Source organism: Parasteatoda tepidariorum, chromosome 8 (assembly GCF_982258835.1).
Source record: "Parasteatoda tepidariorum strain Cologne lab strain chromosome 8, Ptep-v5.0, whole genome shotgun sequence".
Lineage (NCBI taxonomy): Eukaryota > Metazoa > Arthropoda > Arachnida > Araneae > Theridiidae > Parasteatoda > Parasteatoda tepidariorum.
Window position 1 is genome coordinate 68,339,467 of NC_141762.1, and position 22,220 is coordinate 68,361,686.

General features: G+C 28.3%; 1 protein-coding gene and 1 long non-coding RNA gene across 3 annotated transcripts in view; both read right to left on the reverse strand.

Moving 5' to 3' along the window:
• Positions 1-1,864: 1,864 nt before the first annotated feature.
• LOC147806255 (uncharacterized) lies at positions 1,865-6,548 on the reverse strand. 2 transcript variants are annotated; one of them, XR_015435877.1, is made up of 3 exons: positions 6,454-6,548; positions 4,020-4,208; positions 1,865-2,023 (listed from the first exon to the last, which is right to left on the reverse strand). It is a non-coding gene; the product is annotated as an uncharacterized LOC147806255 (long non-coding RNA). The 2 variants fall into 2 exon arrangements; XR_015435878.1 differs by lacking the exon at positions 6,454-6,548 and adding an exon at positions 5,368-6,432.
• Positions 6,549-16,913: 10,365 nt separating this feature from the next.
• Positions 16,914-22,220, reverse strand: part of LOC147806256 (glucose dehydrogenase [FAD, quinone]-like) — a 133,211-nt gene continuing 127,904 nt past the window's right edge. Inside the window, exons 10-11 of the mRNA XM_087169043.1 lie at positions 18,747-18,969; positions 16,914-17,221 (exon numbers count right to left, since the gene is read on the reverse strand). Coding sequence (XP_087025169.1) covers positions 17,050-17,221; positions 18,747-18,969 — 395 coding nt within the window. The 3' untranslated portion in view covers positions 16,914-17,049. The remainder of the gene's footprint in view (positions 17,222-18,746; positions 18,970-22,220) is intronic.

Genomic DNA, 22,220 nt, shown 5'->3' on the forward strand with positions numbered 1-22,220 from the left:
CATTGCCTAGGCATTCTATAGAATGCCAAATGAGAAACCGGCAAAGTATAAAATACATGTCCGATTCTTCAAAATGTCATTCAAAAATGGCAAATTCAAAACGTCATGCGATTTGATATTAATTTATTCGTGGATATAATTATATTTATTCGATATTTTAATACTGACGATTACATTTATTTATTTTAATACTGACGATTACATTACATTATCGAATAGATTACATTTATTCGATATTTTAATACTTACTGCGAGTGAAATACATTCTTATTTGAGCGAAACTCTTGCTTTGCGTTAACTCAAACTTGAGTGGTATTTATTAAGCAATATTTGAGTGCTTTTAACTCAAACTTGAGTGACTTATTTATTATTTAATTGTGTGCGAGATATAAGCTGGAATTTCGATCGTTTTATTTTAAAAAGCGAACGATAATAAATCTAAATAAAATTGTTATGTTCTGTGATCTAAATTCGCGATCGCAACGCTCGAGTACACCGTCTAGCGGGAGCCTGTAAATATCAGACATTAATTTATCACGTTTTCATTTAGTTCCATCGAAATCATTGACAGAATCAGACGCCATTTTTTAGCAGCAAATAAGAAACAAAATTTCCCTAAGGAAAAGGCCGAAGAACTTGAAAAAAATCTCCAGAATATTAGTAAATCTTTCAGGAACAGAACACGCCAAACATTTGAAGAAAAATTCCGCAATAATTTTTAATTTCTATTATCAACAAACTTGCAACTGATGACTTCCGATTTCGGATACTGTTACAGATGTGTGCCCACACAGCCACAACACATCTTTGAGATATCTCTTGGATAATAAAACTGGATATTGCCATATCCACCAGAGATCCCCGAGACGTCTGAATATCCATGAAATATCCAACAGAAATCCAGGGGTCGCATCTGTATGATGTCTAGCAGATATTTGGATATTGATGTCTGTTGCATATCCAAGAGACATCAGACTGATATCTTTGACCTATCACAGTTATCCAAGGGATGTCCTAAGTTAAACATTGATATCTCTCTCACATCGCTTAGATGTCTGTTATATTTAGTTTCTGGATATCCCAAGGATATTCTTTTAGATGTCTCAGAGACAACCCTGAATGTCTGAGAGTTTTTGTTTACTAAAGTATTTAAAAAATGCTTATTTACTAAATTTGTATTATTTATTATTAAACGATACAAATTTTTAATTGAGAATTTCTCATTAAATTGATTTATCTTGTATTATGAGTATATTTAGATTGTATATCACGTAAGTTTTGAGAATATTAATTGCAAAATGTTAGGATATATGTAAAATATACTCATAATACCCGATTCACATTATTTGACAAATTATTTCAGAATTCTAATTTGAAATATTTGTATACTTTAAATTATTTTTTGCTTTGATTGCTACCTTAAGAAATTTGTTAAAGTAGTAAATTTTATAATATACTGAATTTAGTAAAATTTTATTAAAATACATTTTTTTCCAAGGTGATTGTAATATTCAGAAAGAGTGTTTTTTAAATTAGAAACGTAATTACAATTATGGCATAAAAAATTTTATTGGAAGAAAAGAACTGGTTGTAGTATTTGAAAAATGAAGGTTGAAGGAATAATAGGAAAATATTTCAAGATTCTGAATTTTTTCAATTATGAAAAAAAAAAATTGAAAAACATCAATGTTTCATTTTCTAAAATTAAAAAAAAAATTTAAATTAACGTTAAGAAAAGTTTAAATTATTATTATGAGTTTTAATTTAAATTAGAAAAAAAGGAACATTTCTGAAACTGAAATTTCTTTACATTTTCACGCTTATTGAAAAGAATGTTAAATAAATAAGGGTATAAATCGAAACAATCATATATAAATAGTTTATTTACAAAAAAGTAAAATTTACAATTTAAAATTTTTTAATGAAGAAACATTTCTTGCTTTTTGCATGCCGTTTTTCATACATTTTTCAATTTCATGGTCTGTTGCTATGTCTTGGATCGAAGGATTTCTCCTCACAGCACCTAAAAACAGAGTAATGGCATAGCATAAGTTTTAGAAATGATTGAAATTAAATATTTATTTATGACATTCAAGAAAACTACCTATTCTTTCCTTAACAGATTTTTTTACCCCTCAATTCTCCATCAGAAATTTTTTTTTCATAAAAATAGTCAAAATTTTAAATTTTGTTTCTGTAGTTTAGTTTGTTTACAGAAATGAGTTAAAGTAAAAAAATGTGTAAAAAAGTTAAATGTGACTTTTTAAAATAGCATTTACTCTCAATAAATGTTAACTTTTTAATTGCATACAGAATGATATGATGCACTATTTTGCCACTATAAAGTACACATAATTTTTTTTTATAATCTGGTTAAAAGCAATAAGCTAAAACTAATTTGATTGATAAAAATAGAAGGAATTATGGAGAAGTCTACCAGAAAGAGCATAAAAATCCTTTTAATTTATGCTAAGAAGGAAAAAAAAAATTCTAAAATGTGTGCTGGTGAAAATTAAAAGACCAGTGGTTAATTTATTGGCATATTAGTTTAAACATTTTTGTTGTAACCTTTCTCCATATTTTTGCTTCTTAAAATTACCCAATTGTACTTTATCATTTAAGGATACAGTAATAATATTTATACAGCATGCATAATCAAATTTTTCAACAAAAAATGAGCACTCAAAAAATATTTTTTATCACTTTCCAAAAAAATACAAACACATTTTTGAAAACTTAAACTAGTTTCGGTTAAATATTGCAAAGAAAATCGTGAATATCACGTTTTTTTTTGTTTTTGTAATTTACAACAACAATCGCCACACTAAAAAATTTCTTTTTAAAAGATAGAAAATTAAGCACTTTTTTCAAACCCACAATAAAATAAAAACACCTTAAATATCTTTTAAAATATGAAAATAAAAAATAAGCACTTTTTAAAAATGCTAGGCGCTCTGTTATGTTAGAAAACGAAGGTAGATTTCATCACATTTTATTACACACCTTGCTTGCTTATATATATTAGATAATTATGTTTCAAATTTAAAAAATTAAATTTTTTTTCTTCTACAAATGCCATGAGTCAGACAATGAACAAAATAATTAAAAAAAAAATTTATGAATTGATGCATTGTAAATAAGGGCACATTATTTGAGTGATAGCTCATATGCTTTTGTAATTATGGTTAAATACTAACTCATAAAAAATTTTACTTAAGGAAAAAAATTTTTCTTAAGAAAACAAATAGTAAAAAGTGACAGCTATTTTTTTCTTAATTTAATGATTTTTTTTCTTCTCTTCACTTATTTTATAAATTTAAAATTTTTTATAAAATATGTGTGCATACATACACATATATATATTTCTTTTTTATCACATTAAAATCAACTCATAAATAAAAATGTTTTATACTTCTTATGTCATTTTGATTTATTTAATCAAATCGGTAAACATATGAAATAAATGAAAATTTTGTTGGGAAAGATTTGTAAAATATACTATTTTTAACTTCCAAATTATTTTGTTGAGAAATGGGAGTTTTAACAGTGTCTAGTATTGGGTCTGGTAACAGGTTTAGATAATATAAATAGGCTTTAACTTTCCAAAATTGGTTAAGAACAATTGTATCAGATTGAATGAATGTATATTCAAACTTTACATCTAGATCTGGGCTAGATCCAGTGGTGCACTGTAAAATTCTGAGTTAAAAAACTTCATAACAATAACAATATTGAACACTCAATGTAACACAGGAAAAATCCAAAGGGGAAGAAAAGTAAGAAAAGAGCAAGGAAGTAAATAATAAAATAGTGAAGTATACAGCACTCTGAGATTGTACTGATTGTATTGATTGAGAAGAACAAATTAGTAATTAAATAACAAAAATTATACAAAGTTCATCACATCCTATTTAATTATATACAAACATCGTGTCTTAACTGGTGTATACGTACCAGTTGAAATTGCATTTGGACAAAAAAAAAAAATTCTTTTAGTAAAAAGTTATTAAAATATTCACCCAAAAGTTTTGCTTCATGGCAAATCCAATCTGGAGAAGGTTTAGTTAGCTTCATAACAAGTTTCATTACTTCATACGCTTTTAAAGGAGGCCACACACACAACCTTTTGTTGACAACCAGGTCACTGGCAGAACTGCAACCTCATCAGTCAATAGAAACTTAACAATTGAAAAATTGTTCGGCATTATCTATATAAAGCAAAATTAAAAGTACTTTTGAACACATATTTCAGATATATACATGAATACAGCAATTACAATATCAAAAAAATGAAAATAAAGAAATTCTAAGTTAATGATTTTTTTAAATTAAAAGCTATATATACAATGATAATTCATTGTATTCAAGCAATCATGTCCGTGCATGGAAACATTGTTTTGATGCACTTGGTCATTATCCATATAATGCAAAATTAAACATACTTTTGAACATTTACATATTTCAGATATATACATGAATAAAGCAATTGCAATATTATAAAAAATGAAAATAACAAAATTCTAAGTTAAACATTTTTTAAATTAAAAGCTATATATACAATGATAATTCCTAACACTCAAGCAATCATTTCAGTATGTGTGGAAATATTGCTTAAGAAATATGATTTTTTTAAAACATGCAAATTGCACAAAGATAATATAATGACCACCCCTGTGGCAGAATTTTTTCAAGCTATTTGCAACAAAACTGTCTGGCACTAATATCTTTCTGTAAGATAACTTCAATATAACAAACATATATGTTAGTAATTTAAAAATAACAAAACAGCTGTGTTTCCAAAAAAACTATAATTTTTTTTAATTAAACATGTAATAATTTTTTATTCTAATATTATGGGTGTTATTTACGCATTTTGTTGGAGGGAGCGGATGTCACACAAATTATTTTCTTCTTCGCATTTTGTAAATAATCATCAAAATTTTAAAAAATAATGTAATCCATTATATAAGAAGAAAAAAACGAAGATTAACGATGAAATCATGCGAATTGGTCTCATCAAAAAGGGGTTACTCAAATGCGTAATAAATAATTTTAATACCGTATAAAAATATCCGATATAAAAACTATTGAGAAATCAATAGCTGCCAACAATTAGACAGAATCATTGCCTTAAAAGTAAATACTCAAATGCAAGATTTGAATTTTCCATATAGTGTGAAATAAATAGAGATATTTACAAAACCAGGTGAAAATCAATATCAATAACTGCCGAAAATATAATGGAAACTTTACATTGATTTACGATACTACCGGTGCAAATTAAGCACGTCAAAAAGTGATTATCTAAATGCATGGTTCAAATATTATGTGTAAATTTCTGTAGAAAAGAAAACTAATTTTTTTTACTTTTTAAAAGAAAAATCTTTCTGCAAGAACCGTAACATTCTGTGACAATGTCGCTGTGATTCTGCCATGGGGATGACCACAATAATAAAATATTATTAACAATTTCAGCAGCCAATATTACATATACAATATATACAAATAAAATAATGATGTATTAATATCATCAGCCTGACAAATGGCTAATGTATTCAAAATTAAAAATTTGGCTCAGCAATTTGCAAGTGGGTAAACAAAATAGAAGAATCGTATATATTTATATATATTGAACAGAATTCAACGCTAATATTAAAGGAATGATTTTGTGAGGAAAACAGGAATTCCTTGTTAAAACTTTCAATTCTACTAAGTGAAAAAAATTAATGTATTTAGACTTGTCAATCTGAACTGCAAAGTCTAGGAAAAAGGGGCTGTTGATATTAATAAGACTTTTAGCGAGAAGAGAAAAATTAGTTCACATTAAGCGTGTTCACATGAGGAAGATTAAGTAATTTATACAAGAACAAAACGATCCGTTTTATTTGCAATAAGATATAAAAAGTATGAAAAATAATAAATATGTATAATGTAATATAGGTAAGAAGCTAAAATCTAATTAGAACGTAATTAATATTTATAATACAAAGGAAATATGTTGTAATTATCATTTTCTTTTAAGGCAAGGCATTTACATAAAATATGGTTGACACACATAAAATAAAGATGAATGATTCCGAGCCAAAAATATATGAGATTTAGCAGGATATTCATAGCTGTGAAGATTTAGCAAGATATTCATAACATCAACACAGCTAAGAAATTTGGTGACTACAATATTTACACTACCATCTGATATTTTAATAATATTTTTTATTAAACAAATAGATTTATCTTTTAATAAGCATACATTATTAGAAAATGAAATCTTTAAAGAAAATTTTTCAAACAGTAACTCTTCATATTGTAAGCCATAACAATTTATCAAAGTCTGACTTATATCCAAGTTCATACATTTCAGAGATATGTAAAATGCATATAGGAGAAATAAAAATGACAATATAACCAATAAGAAGAAAACAAATATTTCAATAATAAAAAACTCTTACTTACTTCAACAATAAATGATTTTTATATCAAGATTGTATATGAAGACGCTCGCTAACAATAAATTCTGCAGTTTCGTATTTCTATTTTTGTTGAGTACGGTTAGAATTCGCGATCGCAACGAACTATAGGGGGCGTTGTTGTGTGAGCCGCTTACCTGCGATTTCTATATGAACCGTCATTCAGTTACTCTGGAGACGTCGTTAACGTAGCGTGTAGCATTGCAACGTTCCTTCTTTATTGTGGCTAATTAAATTTAAAAAAGAAAAATGCTTGATATTCTTTCTTCTGCAAACGAAAACTAAATGGTATCTCTTTTTATTAGAGAAGGAATATCCAAAACGCATCGGAAAAATATTTGTACATTAACAGAAAAAAATATGTATATTTCTTATAAGAGTTAAAACCTAATTTCCCGAGAAATAGTATTACTAAATTTAATGATATAACATGAAAGGCCCATTTAAACTTTACATTCTATAGTTTTAAGAATCATATTACTTCAAAAATTAAAATGAACAAAAAGTATACATAAGCCTCATAATTTTATGAAATTTAATTTTGTAAGCAAAGTTTTTTGACAACAATTTTTATCAAAAAATTTGAAGTTTCAATAAAAATCATTATTTAGAAACTAAGAAACGTAAAATAAAGAATGCTGACGAAACAAAAACAAAAAAAAACAATTCTTTTTTGTCGCCATTTTTAGTGCTACGAAAATTCGTCTTTGGGATTTGCCAAAAACAAAACAAGAAGCAATTTTATTTTTTCAGGAGGGAAATATTTTACCGAAAAAACGAAAATGTACCAATTCCCACAACATAAAACTTTATCTTGGTAAACGTACGTTTTGGAAATGTTATTTCATTTGGAATCTTATTTATCAGAGTTCATATGGCGATATGATTGTTTTGAATCTATGCTAAACTCTATATCGGCTCATTTTCCACCGAAATCCGATTGACTATTTTGATTTTAAATAAAGTGTTTTATTTTATGAATTGTCGCAAAAATTTTAAGTGTAGATTGGCGGCACTTAAAAACCGCCAAATCTGTAGCGGCGGTGGCGTTAATAAGTAAGTACCGAATTTTTATTCCATAGTTTTCGGAATCATATTACTTCAAACATTGGAATATACAAGAAGTATATATAAACACATAATGTTATACCATTTAATTTTTCAGAAAAAGTATTTTGAGAACAATTTTTATCAAAAAATTATAAACTAAAAAACGGAAAATAAAGAATTCTTAGGATAAAAAAACGATTTTAAGAATTCTTTACATTGAAATAAAAACTTTCATATTGTTTCTTTTTTTATTATTCTTATAGTTCTTAATCAGACGTAAAAAACCATTCTGTAGAGAACCAACATCAAATGAAAAAAAAAATATTTACAAGCAAATTTTTTATTGTAAAAATCATTGCACTTACCTGATTTATAATTCCCGGAGAATACCAAAATGATAAGTTCCTTGTTTGAAAACTTTATTCTCAAATAATATATGCATAGTTTATCCCTTCATTACTTTTAGATAACATACTACACAGTAAAATTTTATAATTGATATGAATTTGAATATGTAGCTAAAAACAGAATAGCTGAATTCTAGTTGAAATTATTCCTTCAAAACAAAATAATAATTTCCAAGAAAACGATTCAAATTTATTAATAATCAGCACAAATGAATCTATTTCAAGTAGTTCGGATGATTCTTTATTGTTGTTTTACGAATAATAGATACAGAAATATATACTGTTCTATAAAGAAGAACAATATTCTATAACTACATATTATACAGTTCTGTGCATATTCTGAATTCTTATTTATTCATTGGAATGACGAAAGCAATGCTGATTTCACTTTAATTTGTAATGAATTGAAGACAGAAAAAATTATTTTACCGTAATGCACACAATCTGTAACAGCAAGTTATCATGAAATTGGAAGTTATGTTGTTGGTAATAGAAAGGTAAAAATTATCCAGAAATTGTTCTTCAAATGCTTGGCGTGTTCTGCTTCAATGTTTGGCATGTTCTGATTAGTTTTTTTCAAGAAGTTCTACCTTTTCCTTAGGGAAATTTTGCTTCTTATTTGCTGCTAATGAAATGGCGTCCGTCGTTGCCAATGGTTTTGTGGGAACTAATGTCCGATATTTTCAGTCTCCCGCTAGATGGCGTACTCGAGCGTTGCGATCGCGAATTATAATTATCTAAGAATATTTAAAAATTCAAAATTCTGTTTTAATTCAGAAAAAAAAAAATCTGCATCAGAAAAAGAAAATTATATCAGAGTTTGGAATTGTAAATAAAAGAATATCAATATCCGAAAACTGAAATCTCTGAGATATCGAAAACTGGATCTGCGTCAGCTATTGAGTACGATTTGAAACATCTCTTAGACATTCTACAGACATCCAGTGATCCATGTCTTAAACTTATCTATATTAAATATCCAAATGATATCCAAAATGTCCATATCTAGAACTTAGATATGCCTGGATATCTCTATAATAACCAAATTACCACATCCCTCAGATATCCAAAAATGATATCCCAGAGATGTCTAAAATATCCAACTCATGGACTTAGATGTGTTTAAATATCTGTAAGAAGTCTGGAACATATCCGAATATCCACTGGATATTTGGATAAGCAACAGACGTGTTTGGATATCCCTGGGATAGCGGTGGCTGTGTGGGTGTATTAAGGTAAAATGCATTTCTTCTGTCTTCAATTCATTACGAATTAAAGTGAAGTCAACATTGCTTTCGTCATTCCAGTGAATAAATATGAATTCAGAACATACAGAATTGTAATAGTTAAAACATATTCTTCTTCGTTATAGAATAGTATATATTTCTGTATCCATATAATTCGGAAAACAACAATAAAAAATTATCCAAGTTACTTGAAATAGTGCCATTTGTGCTGATTCTTAATTAATTTTAATCGTTTTCTTGGTAAGTATTTTTTAGTTTTGAAAGAATAAGTTCAACCAGAATTCAGCTATTCTGTTTTTAGCTACATATTCAAATTCATATCAATTATAAAATTTTGCTGTGTAGTATATTATCTAAAAGTAATGAAGGGATAAACTATGTATCTATTATTTGAGAATAAAGTTTTCAAACAAGGAACTTATCATTTTGGAATTCTCCGGGAATTATAAATCAGGTAAGTGCAATGATTTTTACAATAAAAAATTTGCTTGTAAATATTTTTTTTTCATTTGATGATGGTTCTCTACAGAATGGTTTTTTACGTCTGATTAAGAACTATAAGAATAATAAAAAAAGAAACAATATGAAAGTTTTTATTTCAATGTGAAGAATTCTTAAAATCGTTTTTTTTATCCTGAGAATTCTTTATTTTCCGTTTTTTAGTTTATAATTTTTTGATAAAATTTGTTCTCAAAATACTTTTTTTGAAAAATTAAATGGTATAACATTATGTGTTTATATATACTTCTTGTATATTCCAATGTTTGAAGTAATATGATTCAGAAAAGTATGGAATAAAAATTCGGTACTTACGTATTAGCGCCACCGCCGCTACAGATTTGGCGGTTTTTAAGTGCCGCTAATCTACACTTAAAATTTTTGCGACAAATCATAAAATAAAACACTTTATTTAAAATCAAAATAGTCAATCGGATTTCGGTGGAAAATGAGCCGATATAGAGTTTAGCATAGATTCAAAACAATCATATCGCCATATGACCTCTGATAAATAAGATTCCAAATGAAATAACATTTCCAAAACGTACGTTTACCAAGATAAAGTTTCATGTTGTGAGAATTGGTACATTTTCGTTCTTTCGGTAAAATATTTTCCTCCTGAAAAAATAAAATTGCATCTTGTTGTGTTTTTGGCAAATTCCAAAGACGAATTTTTGTAGCACTAAAAATGGCGACAAAAAAGAATTGTTTTTTTGTTTTTGTTTCGTCAGCATTTTTTATTTTACGTTTCTTAGTTTCTAAATAATGATTTTTATTGAAACTTGAAATTTTTTGATAAAAATTGTTGTCAAAAAACTTTGTTTACAAAATTAAATTTCATTAAATTATGAGGCTTATGTATACTTTTTGTTCATTTTAATTTTTGAAGTAATATGATTCTTAAAACTATAGAATGTAAAGTTAAAATGAGCTTTTCACGTTGTATATCATTAAATTTAGTAAAACTATTTATCGGGCATTAGGTTTTAACTCTTATAAGAATATACATATTTTTTTCTGTTAATGTACAAATATTTTTCCGATGTGCTTTGGATATTCCTTCTCTAATAAAAAGAGATACCATTTTGTTTTCGTTTGCACAAGAAAGAATATCAAGCATTTTTCTTTTTTAAATTTAATTAGCCACAATAAAGAAGGAACGTTGCAATGCTACGTGCTACATTAACGACGTCTCCAGAGTAACTGAATGACTGTTCATATAGAAATCGCAGGTATTAGTCTCATACAACAACGCCCCCTATAGTTCGTTGCGATCGCGAATAGATTATGTCTTCCTTTTTATTTTACGTTTAAATTTTTTTTCTTCTGGGAAATATGTCATTTAATATTTTGAATTAAGAAAAATTAAAACAACTTTTAGCTCACAGCGGTATTTCTGAAGAAGACGCTGTTTCACTTTTTAGTAATTAGAAGTGCCTTGTTGCTTTTATTTTGAAAATAATTTTATTTTGCATTTGTTATATATATTACGGGTTATGTAATTATTTAGGTCAGTATTAATAATGCTTAGTTATTATGAATAATGACCATTAAAATTGGGCAATATGATAAATTTGAATTACTTTACGATAATTTCTCACATTGCCCGGTCATTATAAATACCGCTATTATTTCTTTGGGCACTTTGATTAATTGACAGCAATGGGACAACCACGTGCGTGTGGTGTGATTCTGGCTGGCCAATATTCACCGGTGAATGTTGACAATCAAATTAGTCGCTTTGGTGAATGTCCGAAATATTTATTACATCCAATTTGATACTAATTTATTCGTGGATATAATTACATTTATTCGATATTTTAATACTTACTGACGATAGATTAGAACAAACATCAGTGTTTGGAGTATCGGGCAAATATATACCGGGCAATGGCACTTGACTTTAAAAAAATATCAGTGTAGGGTATACCGGGCAAATGTATACCGGGCAGTGGCACTTGACCTTAAAAAAACATCAGTGTAGGGTATACCGGGCAAATGTATACCGGCCAGTGGCACTTGACCTTAAAAAAACATCAGTGTAGGATATACCGGGCAATGGCACTTAACCAGACCTAGTATGACTAGACCTTTGGTAAATGTCCGAAATGTATACTAGGTCTAGTGCCACTTTTGCTATAGCTTAAATATTTAAAAAAAATTAAACAAAACTTTTGAATCAATTTTAAACTGATACGGAAATTATTGCTTTAAAATTAAAAAAAAATAATAAAAACTGCGCCAGATAAGAGTAATTGAAGTAGTTGCTTTATACAGCGCATGTGTGGGAAAAAATTTAAAAAAAAATTATCCAGGTGCATCTAAAAGTGGATGAATATCCCAAGACACCCTGTGGCTGTGTGTGACAGAAATTGCCCACTTGACTTTTAGCATTATACATAATGACCGGGCAATGTAATAATTGCAACATAATTTATCATTTTGTCATATCCTTTTGGGCACTTTTTATATTGCCCGGGCATTATAAACAATGCCCAATTATTTACATTGCCCGTGACATATACACATTCTATTTAAATTAGTTGTTTTTCAGCGTTTTTTAATACAACACCATTAAATTAAATTATTTGTCAAAAAATTTTTTTAAAATTGAAAGTGTTAAATGTGGATGATTATGGAATATTAAAAAAATCTGATTCCTTGCTAGAATCCTTGTCAAAGCATGTGGGAATATATTATATCTGATAAGAGTTTTAGAATTTTTTCAGATTTCATATTAAAGTTTTAACACTTTATTTTAATATAATAAATTTATATCCATGTTTTAGTTTTTTCGATGTATAATTTTGGTAAAAAACATTTCTGGATAATTAATTTCATATCATTTACTTCTTTTATAAAAGATATTTACGAAATTATTGTTCATACAATCTATAATTGCTGTTATTTAAATTGCTTTCTATTAATAAAGTTGGCTGTCTTTAATTTATGAAAGTTCACATTTGCAACATCCATTCTTTCAAATCAAAATCTTCAGATATTCAATGCATTTTATTATAAATATATCATTCAAAGAAAAAGTGGAAAATATTATATTTAAAAAAATTAAGCAGTATTTTGAATTTTTCTGTTTTTATCCTGTTTTTAGCTTTTATTTAATTGGAATTCAGAATTAATACTATCTTCGTATTTCATAAAGTATTTATTACATTATACAAACTATTTTTCCTTTGTTGCTAGCATAAAAGTTCTTACCACTTTTCTTCAAGTTCAATTTTCGAGGCAAAATTGAAAACGCAGAATTAATATTTAATTAAAAGTAAAGTATTTGAAAATGCAAATAAATTAGAATTTTACAATAGTTATAGATTAATCGTAAAAAAATAGGAGCAGAATTAAAAATAATATTTATTATGAGATATAGTTCAATTTGAATTTATATACCTATATGCCAGCTGAAAATAAACTGTAGTTTTTCTACAGAACTGAAGTAATTTCGTAGTTTTTCTAGAGTTAACTGCAAATTTTCTGTAGTGCAATCTTAACTGTAAAAGCACTGCAGTTATTTTGCAGCTAATGCGATGTAATTTCTCAGTAATTTATTTCGAAAAAACTTTTAGCAATTGTTTTCACTTTATTTGATTTAACAAATAAAATCTACTTGAACTTTTTGTGCTTAAAAATTTGGATCAAACAGCTTATTTCAAAGCCATTCTCCGTAACTTAAAAAAATGCAGCCATACTTTTATAAACATATGTCCATCAATTTTTCAAGATAATTTTAAACTGTCCATGTAACGATTTTAAAAGTCATACATAAGCCATATTTTCATGAACACTATCGAGTTACAAGTGCCAATTTAAAAAAAAGCTAAAATTCCATTCATAGAATATGGCTTCATTTATTATAGAATAACATACGTAGCAACTTTTTAAGCCCAAAAATATAGTTTGCAAACCAATAAATTAATATTAATTTTATAACTGTCTTTTTGTAAATAGATTTAAAAATTTCATTGCCTTCAAAAATATGCTGATAGAAATTAAAGTCCATTTGTTCCAGGCTTTATTGCTTGGTCGAACAATGTAAATTCAATCAATGCCGAATTATTATACAATTTTTTATCTTACTATCAAGCTTTTTTCCAAGCATTTTAAATTTCAAGATTTTAATTATAATAGTTTGTGCTAATTTGACTAAATGTTAATTCAAACCACTTTATAACCCTATGCAATTTTTTCTCAGGATTTACTTTTTTGGATCGAGAGGTAAAGAAAGATTAATTAGTTGAATATATAAAGAATAAATTACACAGACTTCTATTTAACGATACTCAAAACAAATTTTATTAAACTTTTTAATAAAAATCAAACAATTATGGTGATAACATTATAAATCGAATTGACAATACTTTGTGGAATGTAGAATGTAATTACACATTAAAAATTTTATTAAAAAAATATTTGCTTTATTGAAACACAACAAATTAAAGGGAATTAACATCATTAATAGTTCTATTTTTTAATAAAATAACACGAATTAAGATTAAATGTACAGTAATATTTTTCATAGTCACTTCAAAAACAATTTTTTATTCGTGCATTTATTTAAAAAATATGTAATTTACTTTAGCAGACCAAAATAGCATTTTATAATTGTTCTTGCTAAAATTATGTATTATATGATTACATAATTGAAATAATTACAATTACAGTAATACAATTACAATAATTTCAGTTAATACAATTAATTAATACAATTAATTTAAATTCATGATGAGTTTTACTAATAATAAATTTGTAAAAAATATTATATTAATTTTAAATGTTTTGACTTCTTACAGAAACTTCATAAATTTATAAAAAGAAGTTCGAAGTTGCTTTAAAAAAAATCAGAATAAAACTTTTTTGGAGTTCAAAAACACTTTTTAATTACATTAGTTAAACATGAATAATGATTAAAAACAAAATACATTTTTTTCCTAGTTTTTTCAGAAAATATTTTTTTGGAATTACACTTATATATATATAAAAAAAATGAAGCTTCTTTAACAAATCAAAATAACAGGAAAAGCATTCTTTAAAAAACTTTTATCGAAAATGAGTTATGATTAAATGTATAATAATTTTTATTGATAGAACTTTCATAATCAAATTTTTTAGCACATAAATTTATAAAAAAGATATGATGATGGTGGGACTTGTAAACATTAATGATATTTCAACAAGTGCATATTTTTTTTTAAAAAAAAACACCATGAATTCCAATACATCCAACCCTCAAAGTACTTTTTTGCAGACATAGTCACCTCAAGAAGTACATAGAAATCAAATATATAAAAACACATCTGACTCAAAAGACCCGTATCAGGTACGATAAAATAAAAATTGCTAAGGCACGTAAAATCTCTCAGAAACAATAGAAATATTTATAAACTTTGAACAGTGTTTACAAAAACAAACATAAAATAAATAAATATATTTACAAAACATTTCAAGTACTACTCTTAGAGTAATACGGAATGGCAACATTGAGAATCATAGACTTTGATTTGAAAAGCTCAAAATCAACAAAGACTACAAATTTCTCTCGTTTGTAATGAAAAAACGAAACATTAAAATACATCTCCAACTTTGAAAATAGATCTAAAAAGTTAAAAAGTGGTGGCAAAATACATTTACTAGTTATTAGATATATTTGGACGCAAAAGTTTTAAAGCTCTTTATAAAAAATAAGAAATTAGATTTTGTTTGGAGCCTGGACAAACTGCACAACAATTCCCCTATAAAATGCTCATCGCCAGACATTTCTCCCCCTGGACTTCATATGGTTAGTTATAAATCGTTAGGTACTGTCTAAACAACCTAAGAACTCTTTCCGCTACAGGGCCGTCTGATGAAAATAAAAACAAGAAAAAGTGTGTTCTAAAGAGAGGAGCCTTAATATTCCCCTCACAACACCACTTGAAACAGCTTAACCTTGCAAAGACACCATAGTGTTCCAGACAACTAGCGAGGGGAGTTCTTTAGCTAGACAGACAGTAATAAACTCCTATAACTAAATAATCCTTGATTTGGTTTAATAATTAATTATTATTAAATGGATTGAATTACTATGTTAGAAAATTTTGAACAAGTTGAACCGTAACATTGTTTAAATTTGTTGCAACCTTAATGCTGTACCAAATTGAACCATAACATTGTTTAAATTTGTTCCATTTTTAATGTTGTGCCAAGATGAACCATAACATTGTTTAAATTCGTTGTCACCTTAATGCTGTGCTTAATTGAAAATATATGATTATGCAAATTAATTCTTCTTAAATTTAATTATCTGGCACTATGCTCTACCTTGAAATTAAAATGATTAAATTTAATACCTTAATATGAATTTGCACGTTGTTTTTAAAATGAAATTTTACGGGATAAAAAAATAAATAAAAAATTCAATTTCTTTGAATAATGTTTGATCTTATGTAAATTCCCTCTCAAATTTCGTTGTTTGCGTTAAAACTTAAATAAATGAAATACTGATACGATATTTATTTAAGTTAAAAAAAACAAATTTCAATATAGATATTATCTGAAGGTTGAGAAACTTTTTTTTTTAAGCATAGTTAAAAAATTTGAAAATTAAAAAAAAAATAAATAATACCCTGTTTTGAAGCATAATTGTTATTACTTCTCACACAGTACGAGTAATGAAGGCAAATTTTCCAGGGGCTGAATGTCTGTAAACCACCACTTTTTACGTTTTGGACACATTTTCTTGTCACATCAATCATGGTTTAACGTATTAATTTACTTTTAATTTATTTTCAGAAATCATATCTTTCGAAATGTGATTTATTCACATCTTGCAATATTTGACATATTTTTTTATTTGAAATTTCGATATTTAGAAAAAAATAAGCCGGCAATACAATTTGCAACTCATTTGAAAGATTTAACTTCTGAGCATAAAATAAAAATATTGTCCTTAAGCTATCGATTTCGAATACAGTTGTGGGTAAGCTCTGCATTCTTTCTTCATTCTTTTACATATTTCAGGATGCAATAGAAAAATATTCTATAAAACTCTTTCCCATAGATTTAGATAGTTATAGAGTTCTTATTTAAACTTGAATATTTGTTCTTCTACAATGTTGAAACGGTACATTTTTTTAAAAAATATCATAAATTGTCGATTCACAAAAATCACTTACATTTTTTTTCAAGTAATCTTTTAAATCCTATTAACATGACAGACTTGAATTTTTTCAATTTAACAAAAATTTCTTCATAACTTTCGAGACATAGAATATTAGCCGTTGGTTAAACCGCGTAATTTAAAGACTTATTATGATATTCAACATTCGGCACTATAATCTTAATGATATTTCACAATGTCAGAGAAACACTAATACACAAAACTAGCTATCACCGTTTTTTCTTTTTCTTTTTATCTTTTCGTCGTATTACCGTCCTTACACCTTTGATCATATCAGCAGCTTTTTCTGCTATCATAATTATTGGAGCATTTGTATTGCCAGTCACTATATTTGGCATTATTGAACCATCTACGACCCGCAAGCCATGCACCCCCTTGACCCTGAAAGGGAAGAAAATTATAGTTATTATCAATTTTGTTAATATTATTAATATTTCTAAATGAACGCATTTAAGATGAGTACTGAATTAGGCACTTCAGTGGCGCAGTAGGCTATGGCCTCGCTCGCACCTCCGGGGGAGTGCTAAGGTCAATAGTTCGAACCTACCTGGCAGCCAATTTAACAACCGGCGTGCATATGAAGTAATGTGCATATCAAACTCTGCTGTGGCTGAAAGTCCTGTTTTTGGTTGTGGCGTGAAAGTATGGAGATAAAGATGCCAGCTCCGTTGCTGGCAACGTCGTCTCACAATGATAAAAAATGCGCAGTATTCATACCATGGCCGTTAAAAGATATAGCCCTGAAAAAAGGCCTAAGTACTTGGACAGGGTACGGTGATGTGCACTGAAATGGCAATTTAAATCACTGAAACTATTCGAAACACCATTGTGACAATGATTTAAATTGATAATTAACATACAAGTTTCATTGTTTTATTCTCTATATATTTAACTAATAGGTGATTTAAATTCGTCAAATAATTTATAAATTTTTTCGAATCAGTGATATTAATTTGTTGAAATATTTTTATGCTGATTCGAAGCAGTGATTCTAATCTGTTGTGGTGAATTAATATTCGAATAAGTTTATTTGTAGCATTGATAACTTGATTTAGTTGCTGATTTAAATCAACAGACTAAAATCAATGATTCGTATGAATATCTCAATAATTAATTTTATTTAAATCAATAATTCTAGTATGTTTATTTGAATAATTTAGTTAAGGAAGTTGTTTTGAATTAATTTGAATCAGTGATTCTTGTCAGTTTATTTCAACCAGAAACTCAAGTCAGTTTATTCGAATAACTCAATTCAAATCAGTAGGATACATCAGGTGATTTATATTACGTTGATTTGAACCCGTTGATTTTTAAATGTTGATTCACGTTAATGGATTTTATTGTGTTAATTTGAATTTGCTAAAATTAATTCGTTTATTAACTTTGATACTGATTCAAATCATAGATCCTAACTTATTGTACGAATCGGTGGTTTTTCATAAGTGAGTTGAAAATACAAACTTTAATGAATTAATTTAAATAGCTTAAATAGAAAATTTATTAGAAATCGCAATTTTTAAATTTTTATCTTCCAACACTAAGACCATCTAAACTATTCCGCACATATTCATTGCAGGAAATTCTGTAGTGATCACCTGTAATATACATTTTCAGAGCTCTTGTCAAAAATGAAATCTAAATAGAACCAAAATATTGTAATCAAAATAGTATTGGAAAGTAAAATTTAAGTGAAAAAGAAACAAAACGTCATTGAAATCTGTTGAATCACTAGTGATGACGATGAATTGAAAAACATTAAAAACGATTTAATTGCCTGAGGAAATAGGAGACGTTTCTATTAATCACTTTTCAGCTCTTTTTACTTAGATTTTTAAAAATATGGATGAAGAATATTCATTACAAAACTGTTACCTGCATGTGTTAATCAAACAGAATAAGTTATTACCTCAACTGTGGATCAACCACTGCTGTTGGATCATTGGCAGCCCCCATTTTGCAGGTGCCTACAGGATGATAGATGGTTGATGTGTAAGTGCGAGCAACACAAGCCAGGTACTCATCGCTATTTTTTGTATAGATCTCGCATCCTGGAAATGTGGTCTCATAGGGGTGACCTCCGAATTTCTTGAATGCTGGTGATTCTCCGAAGGCCATGCAAATCTTCATTGCTGTAAAGTAAAGTTAGTTTAATTGGCCGTCAATAATCTCACTCTCCATATGTATACATATATGAAAACACAGTCCAGTCACATTAATGTGACCACCTGTCAAAAGCCAGAATAACCACCTTTGGCACAGCTGACCGCTGCTAGACGTGCTGGAAGGCAGTAAATTAGGTTTACTCTTGGTAGTCTTTTGGTTCATCTGGGCGGCCAGTTGCTCAACAGTTGCACGTCTATTCGCCCGAACGCATCTCCGTAGCCTTCGTTCGTCTTTATCATCTATAGCCCGTGGTGCACCACATGTGCCACGACGATGATTTTGGATAGTGCCATTTTGCCATGCACGGTATACTTTTACCACGGCGGCACGCGCACAGTTCGCAAAATTAGCCGCTTCCGAAATGCTTCCACCCTTGGCCCGAAAGCCAATAATCATGCCCATTTGGACGTCAGAGAAATAGTTATGTTTCTGCATTACGCCAACGATTGAAATGCTTTCCGATGCCCTAGGACATCCTTTATATACACTCTATAGTAATGTGCTGCCACCTGCCTTCTGTGATTGATTATTTCAAATTGACGTCGAGAGTGGGTGGTGTTCACATTAATGTGACTGGACTATAAATATATATATATATATATATATATGACCTTGGCCCATGTCCTTGAGGTCGTGAGTTTGATCCCCGACGATCGAAGACTCAGAGAACAAGAAGATGAAGTAAATGATGAGTGGTGCACGTTAAATTTGTCGGATCACAAGATCCCCCATGTTCCTATATCAGATCAATGCCTCTTGGGTTATGGAATTGGAGATGAATATTTTTCTAATTCAGGTCAAAATTACGATCTGTGAATGAATGAAAGGACGTATGAAAGGGTCCGTCCTATAAACGAGCTGTGACGTGTGTGTGACTGACGTCACATTCTTGCCCATAGATCAGTGTTTCTTAACCTTTTTGATATAATGGACCCCTTTAAGAAATTTTTAGGAAGTCACAGACCACCCCCTGTAAAAAAATTATTGCAAAAACCATCAATTATTTTTATTTTACTTTATTTTCAATTGAAATAAAATTTGAAAGCTACTTTGTGTTTTTAAAAATTTTAAATTTTTATATGGTTTGCGAATGTTCTTTTCCTCATGTTGTGGAGGATTGTTGGGATATCTAAGAAGAAAGAGCAAAGGGACGGCTCATAAAAATTAGGGGTCGATAGAGGATTATAAAAATAGTAAATCGGACGTAATCAGGGGGTTGCCCCTGATGGTGCAAACTGAAAGCCGGTTGGTGGAGAATGTTAAAAATATGACAGGGATATTAGAGGGTCCGCACTGAATTTGGGGTATCTCAATCACCTAGTTTCAAATATGTATGTATTTTCACCCTTTAGAAAAAAAAAGATCAATGTTATTTAAATATTATTGATCCAATCGTCTTAAAAGTAGTCGGCGTACCCCCAAAATATGACCCATGGACCCCTAAGGGGTCCATGAACCACAGGTTAAGAAACCCTGCCATAGATGGTGATATCGAAAAACACGAAACGCTACCTCTGCCTTAAATTCGCTTGGCTTCACCAAATAGGCTGGATGATAGACTGGATGATATTGGCCAGTTGTATCAGAAACAACAACAAAAATTTTTAAAATGTATATATTTTGAAATTTAAACAAAATAATAAAAAAAAAGGGGGGGGAAGTATTTTGATGCTATGATTTTTTTGCGCTATCGATGTGTGAGGAAAATAATAGAATATCGATTGTTCGTCACCGTTCAGGTGAAACAGCAGACAAGCGTTATCCGAATGAAATCCCATTTTTTAGAGCAAAATATTCTCGTATTTCCTCTTATTTTTTAAACGAAAACAAATAAAAAGATTTAACAAATATAATAGAATCAAAATAGCACTCAGTTCATCTGAAATATTTGCTTTGAATTTTTTTCATGTATGCTTTTGCTATCTGTGATGTAGAAAGAGTTCTGAAATAAACAGTGAAATGTAATGTTCGGAAATCTTAAATGATTGAACGACCTAGTTAATGCTAATTAATTGTACAATTTATTAAATACATTATAAAGTTGCGAGATAAAATTTAATAGCCTACTTAGATTTTCCAAATTTTCACGTAGGAAAATTTTTTGGATTAGTAACTATAACTGTCATTTCTGGTCAAAAAAAAAAAAAAAACTGTTAAAAGCCAAAATCTATGATATTTAAACCATTCATTTGGTAATTTTTCCCTTCGTGTAACGATTTACAATAAATTTTATTATTCAAAATTATAGTTTGTATTACTACACATTTAGTAAAAATACAAAACTGAAAAGTAAATTGAACTGAATTATGGTTTTTATACCCTGCTCTAAGGTACCATGATGAAATTAACCATATTTCATCCAATGCTATAAAACCATAATTTATTGATAGTTTTACTAAATTCATTACTATAGCACTTCGGTAAAAATAACCTAGCTTATTTATTTTTCCATAAGGTATCATGATACTATCAAATTTGACCGCATTTACTTCTAAACAGTATGGTAATAAAACCATATTTTTTCTTAATCCTACCCAAAGTCATTACCAAAGCGTTTCGGTAAAAATTACCCTGCTTTTCGGCGTTTACATGGGACCAGAAACATGGTAAATCTTACCATATTCTAGTAGTTTTGATCAAACTTTTTTTTCTTAGTGTAAAGTTATTCCGTGACTGAAAAAGTTGGATAATATCTGCTTTAAACAATATAGGAAATTTGAATGCATTACACTGATTTTTAATTTCAATTAAATCTCTGTTCAAGTTAAGATCATATAGTAGCTAATTTGCACAACATAATAGTTTAGCCTCGAACCAATTGTTCTGGGAATGTATGTAACAAAGTTAGATATTGTTAATAATGTATCAAAGTTAGATATTGTTAATAATATATCAAAGTTAGATATTGTTAATAATATATCAAAGTTAGATATCTCTATATAACATAAGAACATAATGATATAACACTGTTCTTTATTTTTGTCGGAGCATTGATGAAACACGTGGTAGGATTGAATTTTAACATAGTAATTTCAATTTTTCTGGTTGTTATTAGTCATGAAGGTACAGAGCTGCCAACTATAGTTGGCATATGGTTTTTATAAAAGCATAGTATACTATGCTTTTATAAAAAATATTTTATAGCGAGGTAAGCTATGGATACCAGCAAGTGACATACAGTGAGTATATCGATTCTGATTGGTTGATGAAGCGTGGC